Below are 16,273 nucleotides of genomic sequence, written 5' to 3' on the forward strand. Positions count from 1 at the left end.
ATAGTCTTAATTCGCACTGAACTCCAATCCGAGGGACTCGATAGTTACTCGATAGACAACATTAACTTGAGAGAATTAAAAAATAAAAGTTTTTTTAAAGGAACAACGTGCAAATCTGCAACAAATAAAATAAAAATAAAACGTCTTGGCAGTGCTGTGTGTATTCCGCCACTGACAGAGACGCCCTTATGCTGCGCCTGTAACTGCCGCTTGTAAGAGAGATCAAAGCTGTATCGATAAAACCAAAAAGCAAGATCATTTAGTTATAAATATTCCATAACAATACTTATCGAAATATTTATACATTTACATGTTGTTTATTGAGATTGTGTGATCTGTATAGGTTGTCTGATCTTTCCAGAAGCTGTAAACTGACACATGCGGTGTTTAGCTCTGACGAGGCGCTTTTATTTAGCCTGCCCTTTGATTTTTTACATAATGTTTCAATTCTTAATTTTTTTCATATAGTTTAATTATAAAATGAGTGCTCGCTTGTTTAGTTGTGATTATTATGCAAGGATCATATTTCATATTCGGTTTATTCTTCAATAGCCTAAATTCGTTAATAATGTATTTTATAAACGGACTGTTCATAAGGACTAAGCTGTTAATATATAACATAGGCGTTTATGGTTGTTATTTGTATGGTTCCAACTTACACAGTTTTTTCAGCCTGTAGCAGTGTTGTGTTTTATTCGTTATGTAAATAAAAGTTATGTTTTGTTTAATAACAGGGATTTTTTTGTAGTTTCCTTTCCGTCCATTCAAACAATTGACACCGAATTGGCAACTCCCGCAAAACTGAAAGTGAAAGTATTATACGCACGCATTTATAAGCTATTTAAAATCAGAAAAAAAGAGGAAATGAAAAAATGCCCACTCCCACGGTGATACCGGTATTACCGGTGTTGTCACATGTCGATTAACCGGTGGGGAAATTTCCTCACCGTCACAACCCTACCCGCAGCCACAGTACGCCGGAAATCCGGCGTGGTGCCGGAACGCTATCACCCCTGCATCTATGCAGCAATCCACCAATCTGGTGTGGTAGAGTAGCCAGATGGAAGCCACTCCCCACCTGGAATTTGCCAAAAAGGCATCTGAAGGACTCTCAGACCATCAGAAACAAAATTCTCTGGTCTGATGAGACTAAAATTGAACTCTTGGGAGTGAAAGCCAGACGTTACTTTTGGAGAACCATGCACCGCTTATCACCAGGCTAATACCATCCCTACAGTGGTGGCAGCGTCATGCAGTGGGAATGTTTTTCAGCAACAGCAGCAACTAATTTCAGCAGCAGGAACTAAGCAGTCAGGATAGAGGGAAAGATGAATGCAGCAATGTACAGAGACATCCTGAATGAAAACCTGCTTCAGAGTGCTCACGACCTCAGACTGGGGTGATGTTTCATCTTCCAGCAGGTGAATGACCCAAAGCACACCACCAAAATATTAATGCAGTGGCTTCACAACAACTCAGTGGATGTCCTTGAGTGGCTCAGCCAGAGCCCAGATCTAAATCCTATTAAACATCTCTAGAAAGATCTGAAAATGGCTGTACATTGTCACTTTCCATTCAACCTGATAGAGCTTGAGAGGCACTTGAGAGGAATGGGCAAAAATTCCCAAAGACAGGTGTGCCAAGCTTGTGGCATCATATTCAAAAAGATTTGCGGCTGTAAAAGGTGCATCAACAAAGTATTGAGCGAAGGCTGTGAATACTTATGTACATGTGATTTTTCAGTTTTTTTTTTCTTTTTTATAAACTTGTGACACTTAAAAAAAAAAAATTCACAGTCATTATGGGCTATTGTGTGTAGAATTGAGGAAATAAATTTATAGTTCATTTTGGAATATGGCTGTAACAAAGTGGAAAAAGTAAAGCACTATGAATACTTTCTGGATGCACTGTATCGTATCATATAAACACAATAAACTGTAAGTGCTTAAACTACAAATAATGAAGAGTATCATATCTGGACCTGTTTTCTTGCTGCAGCTCATCGATACCCTGTCAGTTATGGATAACCTTGATCCGCTCTGGATCCACCCCTTCTGCATTTGTGCTCAGCTTCTCTGGTTACACTTCACCATTGGAGACAGAATGTTATGTAAAGCATATTATCAACCTCTTAGACACATAAAGAGACACGTTTATAAATGTAAATAGACGTTAATCAATTTTATTCTGATTGTGAAATGTTATTCATAAAATGTTATAATAAAACACATACATAGTGCACTCCTGTGTTTGTCCATTAACATGGCCGACTGCAACTTGCCGTGACGAATGTTCCCAAACTTTATTGAAACGACAGTAAGAACATAGATTGTTCTGGTTCTAAAATGCAATTTTAGAACTAAAATGAATTAGTGTAAACAGGGCATTACTCTGGGTGGTGCTAGCCTAAAATAGTTAGCCTAAAACCACAAGTACACAAATCTTGCTTCATTTTTAGCACAGTCTGAAATCATTAGCAAAAAAAACATTATCAGCATTATGCATAATCAGCATTATTTTTATGAGCAATTCAGACTGATTCAAAGTGATTCAGTGGTCAAGACTTTCTCAATCATTTATTTAAAAAAAATGGGCTCATGAAAATCTGTTATAATTAATAACTAAAATTAACACAAAAAACAATTTTACTCGTAATTATATACAAAAGTAATGAAATTAAAATAAATATGAACACAAGTAATTCAACTTATCTTAAAAGTTTATAATTTAAAAGTTTTTTCCATTTAAATGAATAAATCTAGAGCATATTACATTTTTGTTCAAAATGACCAAAATATATAGTATGTAATGTATGTATGTATGCGAGTACATCAAGCTTGCATCTTTCAAATGATGTTGTTGTCTTAACCTGAATATGATAAGCCTATAAATAATTAATGTTTATGAATGAGACTATCTCTGATGTGGACTAACAGCAGGGAAAAGAAGCTCTTGCTACAGTGTTCTTTTTAGTGTGCAGTTTCATCTATAACCGCTGGAACAAAAAAAGTGACAAACCGTTCCTTTAAAGCTGTGGTACAGAACTTTAGTCTTATTTGTTACAAACATTACAGTGCAAGTACAAACAGAGTTTTTGTTTGTTTCTTAAAAACAAATCTGTTGTAACAGGATCTGCCACTGTACATTGAGACAACTGTAAGAAGTAATAGGATAATGTTTTTCAGCAGACAAATATTTGTAATAGTTCTCCTACAGAGATATTTACAAAAATGAGAAAAATGAGCATGCACATAATTGCCACTGGTGTTGTTGTTGCCGCTGTATTAAATTGTGATTGTCACTGTAATGCGGTTTCTAATGTGGGCTGATAATTTCATAAAATATACAGACTGAAAGTTTGCACAAATACACTACAGCCCCATTTTCAGATTTATCCACTCTGGGTCCCAAACTGCCTGTTCTGTCTGAACAAAATACATGTATGATAAAGTTTATATATATATATATATATATATATATACAGGGCTCGAAATTAACTTTTTTATTTGGTAGCACCGGTGCTCCCAACTTCAAAAATTTAGGAGCACCAGAAAAAATTTAGGAGCACCCACCAAAAATGATTGAGCACCGCTGCAAATTGTATTTTAAGGGACTTATTGTATTTTAAAACAACATTAATTAGGACTAACAAAAACCAGAAACAACTATCTAATGCTGAGATGACATTGATATTTGTGTGCAATAATTCCAAAATGTGTATGTATTATAATTCTAGAATATTAATGATGATGAAAATGACAATAATAGTAACAATGAATTACATTTCTCATCATCATGCTGCCTTGAATGTGCTTGAATGCAAGTTATCTGCTATAAAAAGTCTGTTACTTTATGAAAAATAAATGTATAGTTTGCATCAAACAAAAATGAAGTATTGCAGTAAGAAATATTTATTTTGTACTGCTAAACAGCATATATATGCATGTCAGTTTAATAAATAATATTTCTGCTGCAAAACAAACAAAAGATTATAATAAAATATTAAATTCAAGGCTGAAAGCTGCAAAACAGTCATCAGTAGCCTAACTAAATTAAAAAAATAATATACACCTCAAGAAAGAATAGGCAAAAGAAAGTAAGTAAAGTCTCACTTCTATCACTCTTTAAAAGTTTTGGTTTCAGTTTGTGTCAATTTAAATGTTCCGTCTGAGCTGATTTTCATTTTTCTGTGTTTGTGGAAAAGCAGGCGAGTCAGCCGACCCAATTTATGAGCAGGTTGACCATCGGCGCAATACCGCTGTTTGTTATGAGACGCAGTTTCAGTGTAAACTTAGTAAAGGCGAGCTTCTTTGGCGATGATACAGTATTAGATTTGACTTTTAGCGGACATTTGCGCTGAACACGCAGTGAATGCGACGCATGATGATTCGGGCACCTTCTCCAAGAAGCGCGTACTCGATTGATCTCAGCTGGCGGATCAATATTCACCACGTGTCATGATCGCTCTCATCTGCGCCTCAACTTTAGGTGGGGTTTGCACTTTGCAAACCTGCGTGCTTTAAGTTTTCACTCTTTAGCCGTTTGCATTTCCCGTGGACATAAAAGCTCCCTCCCTGTCATCTAACAGTGAAAAGCCTTGGGTGATTGACAGCTAATATGAACCAATATAGCGGCAGGGAAGAGCGATTCAGCACGTTTAAAAAAAAAAAAAAAAAAATCAAAACAGGTCGCACTAATGCGCCCAAATTTACTATGAGGTCGCATCGATTCATTTTCGGGCGCATATGCGACCAAAATGGTCGCAATTTCGAGCCCTGATATATATATATATATATATATATATATATATATATATATATATCAGTATCTGAATATAACAGTATCTGAAATATAAAGGAGTTTAATTTACAGGTCAGTGGCTCTTAAATGGATAGATCAACCAAAAATGAAAATTCTGTCATCATTTACTCACCCTTTAATTGAACCACTTTTAGTTTTTTTGTTTTATTGAGCACAGCAGAAGATGTTGAAAAATCTTGGAAACCTGTAACCATTGACTTCCATAGTATATGTTTTTCCTACCATGGATTAAATAGTTACACAGGTTTCCAGCTATCTTCAACATACCTTGAAAAAAAATCTCAAACTGTTTCACAACAAGTAAAGGGTGAGTACATGATGACAGTATTATTTCAATTTGGAGCGATCTATCCCCTTACTTGCTTTTCATTTATTCAGCCTTTGCTCACTGATTATTTTCAGAAATATCAGTTAGGATTTGTATGTAATCTATATTCATTGGATCAAGTCAAGAATTAATTCAAACACAAACTATAAATCAGAATCAAATTCTGGATTAAATACCAGCTCCTTTTATTTTTTTCATTTAAGAGTAAAAATCTACTTTACTTTCTGGTGCTGTTTTTTTTCCAACTGAATTGATTTTACACTGGTAAACGTAATATTTCTGTTAACATGGTTGTTTTGACCACTGGGAAAGCAACAATGGTGTCATTTAACTGGATATATGCAAGTCCGAACAAGTATTTCATATGACAGTTAATGTTTTAAACTCATAATGGCAGACCCCCTCGTTTTTTTGCGATTCCGTGAAAAAAAAAAAAAAATAGTGAAAAACTTGATTCTGATAATATATGGGATATGATTCATCTACAATAATGATTCTCCAGTTATTACTGCACTGTACTTACTTATTGCACATCAATGAATACAAACTAATTTCTAAAATTATATTCTTCAAAGAAAAAAAATTCTGCTTGAGTTCAACCAGAAGCAGAGATGCAAGGCCCCACACAGAATCTGCGCCCACAGACCTCCACTGAAAATACCACAGAATTGCCATGCTTGTCATTCACAAAATTACTATCATTCCTTGCCACATTGAGCGTTCATTTATTATTATTTTTAGCTAATGAATAACTTTACTATCCTTAAAGTAATCAAGTAAAGTTCTGATACTGTCACTATGAAAACATGAATGAAATATGCCAAACCAGCTTGCTGTTTGACATGCAGCCCACTGCTGCTGACCCGAGACCTGATTTAATGCTCTACGCATATTAGGAAACCCGATACTAAAAAAATGCAAATGGAGAAGACTCACATGTTCTCGCATTGCCATCTCCACGGTGGGGGACATCATGATGACACAGGTCACCGTGACCAGCATGAAGAAGAGGGCGTACATGAAGCGTGTGGAGGTGGACTGTTTGATCTTGGGACAGCAGCCGCAGCACAGCGAGCAGGCCGCCGATCCACAGCAGCAGGCCAGCTGCAGAAAAACAGCACATATTACAGCTCACAAACCATTACAGTCTTTTACAATCAAATAAATGCATTTTAAAGCACTTTAAAAAAAACAGAGACACAGAGAACATGCTTTAAATTATTTACATAACATATAATAAACAATCTATAAATTGCAGTTAAAATAAACCAATGTAATGTTTGTAATGTAATGTCAAACTGAGAAGATGGATTGAGAGCGGCTACAAAGATCTTATTGGTAGTTGTGTCCTTTAGCAACACAAATGCCTCATTCTTATTGGCTGTACGCAGTACTACAGCTGGGCTGTTACTATGAAGCAGCTTGAATCACATGATGCAAGACACAGACATAACAGGAGGCTCTGAGATCAGTGCTGATACAGTAAAGGAACAAATGTCTTTTGAAATCTTTTTTCCTACGGTTTCCTGCAGACAAGATTGTGCAAAAAAATGAAAGAAAGGTCGAAGGACATTTTGTTTGGATGATGCCATGCCTATAAAATATAACAAACTGAAACAAACATTCATACTCATTTTTTTTTTTTACAAGCCACACATGTAAACAAATACACACACACACACACACACACACACACACACACACACACACACACACACACATATATATATACATATATATACATATATACACATACACATATACATATATATATATATATATATATATATATATATATATATATATATATATATATATATATAAATTTTTTTTTTTTTACATGTGAGGCTTGTAAAAAAAATGAATATATATCTCATCAGTATATATTCAGTATATATATATATATATATATATATATATATATATATATATATATATATATATATATATATATATATATATATATATATACACACACAGCTTAAAACATTTTCACACAAGTTCTTGCACATTTAAGTAATTGTATTATTATGTTTTAATAGCATAACTATTATATAGGTTTCTACATACACTTTGTCTTATTCTGTTGCTGTTCCATATTTTTATTTGAACTGACAAATAACATCATTGTGATGTTATGTTTTAGATTAAATTGGGTCACACTTTATTTTGATGGTCTGTTTGTTGAATTTAATTTACATTGCATCTACATGCCAACTAATTCTCATTAGATAAGTAGATTGTTAGGTTGGGGTTACGGTTAGTGTAAGTTAACATGTACTTGCAAAGTTTCTTATAGTCAGTTAAATGGCTGTTGAAGGAGCAGTACCAAGTAGACAGTCTACTAATACTCAAATGAACCATCAAAATAAAGTGTTACCAAATTATGTAAACAATCTCTGCATATAAAATATAATTTTGTACTAATTAAGTAAATAAGCTAAGCAAAGCTAAGCATATTTTAGAATTAACTGTATATAAAAATAAATTATGTTTTTTTTCAAAGTTTCTAAAAAAAAAAACTGTCATCATTAAATTAATATTGCCTTAATATAAACTTCAGTGTTCCTAAAATCTATGAATTCATTATATGAATGTGGTCTCTCCTTTAGAAAGCACCAGGAAGCTAAATGTTCAGTGTCTAATACATGTTGAGCTTGTGCACATTTGACCACTTCCAGAGGTAGTCAAAAGCACATTTGTTCAGAATGCTTTTGTAAATGCTCATGTGGTTCAATGCTTTTAAGCAGCCATAACAGCACAACTCTCTGCAGTGCATTCTGATCTAATACAAGACTGTTATGGGACATGTTTTGGCAAAGTGAATGTCTTCAACACTGAACTAAAAAAGATTATGATTCAAACTGCAATGGCCATTCTCATCCTTTACTGTACATTCACATTGGGTTTTTTTCATTCAAACATAATTGTCCTCTGCATTAAATACCGCAGAAAAGGTGACATAATTGCTTTCAACAAAATCTAAAGTTGCCTCAGGAGATGCATTTGAATACATGTTAATACCAGAAGCAAACGATTATGCATTAGCTGACTGCTTGAGTGATGAAACCGCATGCTATGCTTCTCAAACTTTCTTGGTCACACCCTTGGTTAAAGATAGAAAAACTAAATCTGTCACCTACCCTGTTTTAATTTGATGATAATTTAATAATTGATAATTTGATTTGTTTCAAATTGTAAAAAAAATGCAGTTAATGAAACACATTAATCATCATAAGAAAGAAAAATATGCAAGATCTTTTTTAATAAACATTTTTGTGTAATCTGGCAAGTAATTTCAAAGGCCAGAAGTCTAATGGGGAATTAAAAGATGGTTCTGCTCACAAGATTTTAGATTTTGAGGTAGAATATTGATGCAGCAATTCGGATAAATAGTTGGTTGAAAACTCATTCGACCAAATTGCTATGTGTGAACACCTTTGTTGAACACCACCTTCTCTCTGCCCGTCAGCTCATTCATAAACAGCAGGATTCGCTGCTGAAACATGCCGAAGAGACAGATTAGCCTTAGGATCTGTATCAGAGGTGGAAAAAAATGTACAGGGTAGAAGGTTCTCTAAGCAGTCCCAATTAATATATTAATAAAAAATCTTATTTTCAAAATACATTCATATTACATACATAAATACATATTTTACTGCAAATGAGATTTCTGAAACAATATGGCCGTTTCATCCTCTTTAAACTGAAGATCTCGCAGCCCCTGTGAACTGCTGTTTTTCATGAGACACAAATTTCAGAATGTATTAGTTAATGTTTATTCTTAGTAATGTTTTGAAATCATTTTATTGTATTCAAAGCAACATTTAGGAATGTAAAAACTTGATATTACTTTCAATCTTTACTTTGCAATGTTTACTACAGTCAAGGCTGAAATTTTTCATACCCCAGGGGGAACACTTTGCATGTCAAAACTGATAATGAGAATAAAGTGTCTAGGTCTATAACATAGCCCATAGGAGTTGATCAGAAATAAAAGAAATCAATTGTTTTTAGTCATTACATAACATAGCTTATCCTTAAAGTGTGTTAAATTGATCTGGGACTTTTAATAAAAAATGTTTATATTTTTGTAAATCATGAAAATTGTGCTAGCTTTTGCAGTATTAAACTAAAAGTTCAGAGAAAGCAAAGACCACCCCATAGACCCTCCATCATCAGAAAAGTGGATGAAAATGAACAAACTCTTATATCCGTTTGCCATTTACTTTTATTTTTAATTTTTTTTTCAGCTGATGGCCCGCAATGTGCCCCCCACTTTGAGAATCACTGTGTTAAAGGGAGAAAACAGGGCCTCTGTTATAAGACAAAGATCAGAGGAATCACAGCAACAATCTCCAACAATCAGAAGAACGCTTCCCCCTCTCCAGACAACAGGTGGTCAACATGTACGAACCCAACCCGTTCCTCCACCGCACCATGGTCAACCCTAGGGGAGCAGGACACAAACAAACCATCCCCCATCCCCTGCCCCGGAGACACTTCTCAACCCCCTACAAAGAGCCCTTCTTTAACCCTCTCCCGCAACCAGCAGGGGTCTGGGTGAAAGGTGACGATCCCTGAGTGAGGACAATAACCTGGACATTGTTTTCCTAACAATGGCTTGGGAATTCCTCGAGCTCATCAAAAGCATGTGGAGGGGTTTGGAAGAAAGTGGTGTTATAGCAAGCTGATTTGTGTCTGCTCTGAAAGCTATTAGAGAACTGCTGGGTGCTAAAAACAAAACAACACTTATATTTATTTCCTAGAACAAAACATCAGCAAGTCAGCCCAGGTTGTGCAGTGATTTAGAAGTCTGCAAACACAGTATGCTGTGTACCTTTCAGTACTAACTAAAGCTCTTGCTAGATTAAAGCCTTATTATCTCCACAGTGTAGAAAGCATCGAAAAACTGAACAAAAAAATACTGACTTCTGGGTCCTATGGTAATCACACTCTAAAAACCGCTGTGTAGTTGTAATCCAAAGTAGAGTCAAATGTGGAAAGATTCAGCTAACATTCTGACCCAGCATTGGGCTACAACAACGTAGTATTTTTTGAGTGATTGTATGCTTCTAAAACAGGAAATAAAAAAATACAATGAGCCACTTGACACTTGATAATCAAACAAATAATCAGTAATCAGATTGCGTTTAAAGCGATCCTGGTTAATGTTACAAATGGCCAAGAGCATAAAAACATAGCTATACTGATATATTTCACTGAGCTCAAGTACTATCAGTTTCGAAACTCGTCTGACAATTATCCTATAGTCTCCATGTCATGAATAGCTGCTTTGTGGGTCTGCTTGCCAGGCAATTGTACAGCTGAGGCAAAAATGTATTACTTCACTGTTTGAAGTGTACACAAAAAAAGTGCTCTTTTGTGCAATGGGAACAGTAGCCATAGTAACACCGAAGTGTCGAACCTTCCCTACTATAATTGCACTGCACTGAACGTTGATGGATGGATGGCGATCGCTTGACAGCTTTTTCAGTTGCAAATACAGAGTCATCCAAAGGCTCAAGGGACAAGAGTAAACAACCTCTAAAATGGTAATTGGAGAGTAAAAGAGATGCGTAAAAGCTGTGTGAAATTCACAAGAGTGAGAATGTCTCACTACTACGCACAAAGTCAACACAGATAGTCCTGGCACAAATGCCACCTTTCAGCTGTAGAGAAAAGTCACTAGCTGAGGTATGTGTAAAAATTCACAAATGTCCTTTAGCTCAAATGGTAGAGCATGGCAATAACAATGGTCACCGGCAAGGCTGTGAGTTTAATTACCAGGTAAAACAAGATGAAGCTCATAAAATGTGTTAAATGTGCAATAAAAAGTTCCTTTTTGAATAAAAAAGCATTTGGACACAACCCCTAAACGCAGAGATTTTCAAATATAGGGTGTAAATGTATGGTGTATTGTATGATTTTAAAATAATTGAAGGAAACACACACTATCTACTATCAATAATTATTTATTAAACATCAGTGTTGAACAACTGAAATTAAAACACACTTTGCCTAAAACGAACAGTTACTTTTTTCTTATATAAATTTTAGATACAAATATCAATTATTTTCAGTACTTTTCATATTAATAATCAGTATCTCTTCTAAATAAAATAACTCCTGTATACCCTGTAATAAATTGTTTAAACATAGCATTTCTTGCATCTTCTGTAAACAAATATTTTAATGTAAATAAATTATTAATTTATTAAGGGTGTCACGATCCTCCAAATCCTCGATTTGATTACATTTTCTATTCTAAAGTTACGGTTCGAAGAAAAATGAAACAAAAGTCAAACAAATCATACAGTAAATGAATAAAGATAAGTTACACACATAATTGCCACCTGTCAATCACTTTTTCCGTGGGACTCGTGAATAGGCAGTAATCTGTGTCCTTATAATGGCGTCGGTAAAAAAGGTCAACAACAGAGCGCCCGGAGGAAACACACGCGAACGCAAGGAGAACAAGCAAACTCCAGACAGAAATGCCAACTGACCCAGACAAGGCTCGAACCAACAACCTTCTTGCTGTGAGGCGACAGAACTACCTACGGTGCCTGCCTCTGGCGTAGCTGTGCATTGATGTATTTCCGTGCTGTTTGTTTTGCTTTGCAAAAACAATTCTGAAACGCTAGCTGGCAGCAGGTTTTTATGTATTTTTCGATTAATCACCCAGCCCTAATGGTAGTCCTGCATTTATACTTCTGCGTGCAGTTTGTGTTGCTAGCACTTCTAAAAACTGTAGCTAGCAGTTGGTTTTTATGTTCCTCTGTCGAGTTACTTGACTGGTGTTTAGGTTTTTACCATACAAGTAACTAAAACTTACTCATTCAGATGAGAGAACCGGCGGATGTGTAAGAACTTTATTCAAAACACAACAGTTTTCAACTGGAGTTTGTCCACGGGACTCAACACTTGTAAACACACATTATATCAGGCTAGCTGCTCTCAGCACCTCCCACACTTGTCACTGTTATGAAGTCGACTAATCACAGAGCTTAAAATATGTAATTTTTGAGAGGTGCGCGTCTGCCACGGCGAGAGGTTTGCAACCGGGCAAAGGCTGCGCCGGACCATACATGTGCACTTGATGCAGAAGTATAAATCAGCCTTTAGGAAGGTGTTTAGATCAACATGTTCCTTAGATGGTGTTCACTGCTCTTAAAGTTTACCTTATTAAAAATTTGAACAGCTTTTTGCTAAATTTTTAATGATTGAGGAAGTGTGAAGGGTTATTTCACTGTAGTCATGTGATTAGCATAAAAATTACATTAGTCTTGAATTTAGCACACTTTTTAACTGAAATCATTGCAGATTATACTGTAGGGGTGTCAAAATGTATTGTTTTGTAATCAATTTGATATCGGTTCAGTAATAGATCATAACAGGTTATTACGTACTGACGTCATTTATCTCCTATGTGCAATGTCGCAGTAGAATACTATGGCGAGAGTGAGTATATTAAAAGCTCCTACTACTTAAAAGGTAGATAATTATGCACAGTTCAACTGTGAGTTTGCTGGAAAGTCTTTCATTGACACTCTAGAAGGCACAGCATACAGTACGAGCCGCTATTTCACTACTAGGGGGAAATGCTTTTAAAAATCCATCTCTGCCTCACTTTTTCTCACTTTGGACATTTGACCGGCTGGCATGTTTATCTATTATGCATTACCTGTGTTAACCACGTATTATGCACATATAGACTGTAACCGCGACTGTTCTTTCTGTGTCACTCATCGGTGAACAGCACTTTCAATTCTAAAGCCAATCTCAGCCTTTTCTGTTTAGCGGGTGAAGACAATGACCAATTATAGAGGTATAAGACTTCGCTTAAAAGCACTCAAAAAGCAAGAGGGATAATACTTACATTAGTTTATTTACTAAAAAATGCTTGTGTTGTCTTCTGTGCATGTATTGGGAGTTTTGTTTGAAACATTCAAAAAGAGTGCTTTCTTTGAGGTCAAATTAAAGGTACAGTTCATATATCTTACTGCTTGTATTAAAGGCCAAAATTGTTTTACAAATAATATATAGATTATAGGTGGGCGTAGATTAATTTTTTTAATCTAGATTCATTTTGAATTTAGTCCAGATTAATCTGGATTAAAATGGCTCATTTGAATTCTGTTGAAGGCATTCAGAATGTGTGCTACCCAAATTATAAGTCTTTGAAAACAGGTTTCTCAAGCCAGGTGGCGCATTAGATCAGGGGTTCATCTCCTGTTTCCAAAATGCATTACAAACTGCTTGAGAAACTGTTCTACTATGATAATTGGTGATGAAAATAAATGATGTTCAATAAGATGTACTTGAGTTTACTAACTGTTTATTCAGGTAAACATGAATTTTCAACCGTAGGCCTACATAAGCTCCAAACAGCTTTTCAATTTTTGATCACCTTAATCCAACTTAAGTCTGAACTAAACAGAAATGGAATTAAGACACGTGGAGTATACATTTATAAGCGGCTTTTTTAAAGTAAACACCGCAATTAAACTATTATTGTCATGTAGGACTTTTCGCTATATTTTCCGACAAGATCCACACACGCGGCTGTTAACAAAGGGCCGCACAAAAACACATTGGGAAATGCGGAAGTTTTCTCTTTCAATTTGCCATGCGTTATCAAGTTCCATAAGTCTCACCAGTCCTTACTCCTTATTTGCGACTTATACCTCAGTTTGTCACGGGGGCATGGATGAAATGTTCATCAGTTAAAGTGAAACTGCCGAATTGCAGTCTGAAGTCAGGCATACTGCTGATTTGTTTCAGAGGGGCACTTTTTTTGTCAGACAGCTCACCGGTCAGGTATACATCCATGCTAAAATATCAAGGTGAAAGTCATCATAGCTTGCGCAGAATAGACCCAGCTCCCAATCCCACTTTGAGAATAGATTAATGGTGATATTTTTTTAATCGCGCAATAAGAGTCTCACTTTAACGCCGATAACGGCCCACCACTAATATAAATATTAATATACTTCTAGATTTTAATTTTAAAAATTCTTGTGTTGTGAAGAAAAATATATAATTATTAATGGAAATCATTGTCAATGCACTGTGAAGCTGAGATGTCGAACTGAACTGAATCAATGGCATAATATTCGTAACTGAACCAAGTTGTGGGACCAATGTAGGTTCCCACCTCTATTATACTGTGATGTCCACTTTGCAGGGCACTTACGCAACAAACCTCTGAAGTAGTAAGAGGAACCACTGAAGCGATAAGAGAAACATACTATGCATAATGTGTGTGTGGGTTAAGGGAGACCAGGGCTGAGAACCGCTGCTATTGACCTTATTCTTTAGTGCGGAAGTGTGCTCGTTTTGGCGGTTGTTTTAGAACCTCAGATTCAGTTGCCAATGTGGGAAAATGACTAGGAATAATAAATGGCAGAAAGTGGTGAAACTGCTTGCTCTACAAACTAGTGCGCTTATGAGCATACATAATAAGTAGAATAATATAATAAGAAAATAAAAGCTTGCAAAATCAAGCAGCATAACGAGCCGTTTATAAAGTCTAAAAATCAATACAAGTGAATGAGACCAGAAGTCTTGGGCCAAAAAGAATTCAATGGCTGCATCCGTTTGTATATGAAGTATATGGTCAATAAGGGATGTGGTGTTTTGACATATCATGGTGACATCTCCAACCACTTACATGAAAGAATATTAATCTGTCAAAACCGAACAGAATTCTGGAGAAACTGCACAAGCACTGCAGATTTCATGTGGGACAGAGAAAAGAAGGTTACTTTGAGGCTTAATCAAGAACAGCGTGTCATTAAATTAATTACTAACAGGCAGTCTGAGATAATGACCTTTCCTTATAAATAGTGCTGCAACAGTCATTCAGATATGCTTTCACGCTGTTATATTAGTGGGCAATAAAACTCTTTTATAAGAATGCATCATTATGACTGATTCACAGCAAAGACATGCATGACTCAAGCACAGACATCTGAAGGAGAAATCACAGAATAACACCTCCCTCTATGACAACAACTGAGAAGCTTATCAGACATAACATGACACAAAACATCAAGATTGTCTGCTTCTTTACATGAATCATCTCAGGCTTTGGCCATCTTATATTCATATAACTTTCTTTCCATGATTTATACATTCATTTAGCAATCACACTTATCCAAAGCGACACAAATGCAGAAAACAACAAACTAAAACCATCCCAAAAAGTACAAAGTACATACAAACTTAAAGAACAACAAATCCATTTTCAAATCATTCATTCGTTTATTTTCATTCAGCTTAGTTAGTCCCTTTATTCATCAGTGGTCGCCACAGCGGAATGAACCACCAACTTATCCAGCATATGTTTAACACAGCGGATGCCCTTCCAGCTGCAACCCAGTACTGGGAAACATCCATACACTCTTATTCAAACACTCATACACTACGGCCAATTATGTTTACTCAATTCCCTTACAGCGCATATGTTTGCACTGTGCAGGAAACTGGAGCACTCGGAGGAAACCCACGCCAACATGGGGAGAACTTGGAAACTCCACACAGAAACGCCAACTTGTCTAGCCGGGACTTGAACCAACGACCATTTTGCTCTAAGGAGACATGCTAACCACTGAGACACCGTGTCACAAAATTTCAAATCTATTTTATTTTTATTTTTTACTTTGGAGTTGGCAACTCATACTTCGCAGAAATAAAAACTTGAATAGTATAAGTTTTAATTATCTAATTATAAAAATAAGGAATACCACACCACAATTAAAACCATGACAGCCCATAGTAACAATATTGAGAGGCGAATTTTGGAACCATTAGATCATTCTAAGAGATCATGCATTTAAAGTGACAGATGACATAATTGCATCTGTAATAAAAGAGAATAATAATAAAAAAAAGTCATTGTCTGTTGCTGTGTATCTGGTTATAGTTTTGTTTTAACGTGTATGGGCCAGTCCGTTAAAATCCCCCTAAAAAGTGCATGCATCTTTTAAGAAGGCATGATGAAACTGAAAAGAAAACTGACCAAAAACCCACACAATAAAACAGAAAGAATAAAGCTATAAAAAGTACAATTGAACAAATGTGTATATTCTGTCAACTGTTACAGTTAATATTCTGTTA

General features: G+C 35.6%; 1 protein-coding gene across 1 annotated transcript in view; it reads right to left on the reverse strand.

Annotated features, from left to right (window-relative positions):
• The window catches only part of serinc5 (serine incorporator 5), a 67,514-nt gene that overhangs the window by 46,059 nt on the left and 5,182 nt on the right, over nucleotides 1–16,273 (reverse strand). Inside the window, 1 exon segment of the mRNA NM_213514.1 lies at nucleotides 6,086–6,253. Within this exon segment, the coding sequence (NP_998679.1) occupies nucleotides 6,086–6,253 (168 nt within the window).

Source organism: Danio rerio, chromosome 5 (assembly GCF_052040795.2).
Source record: "Danio rerio strain M-AB ecotype USA chromosome 5, GRCz13ab, whole genome shotgun sequence".
NCBI classification, from domain to species: domain Eukaryota; kingdom Metazoa; phylum Chordata; class Actinopteri; order Cypriniformes; family Danionidae; genus Danio; species Danio rerio.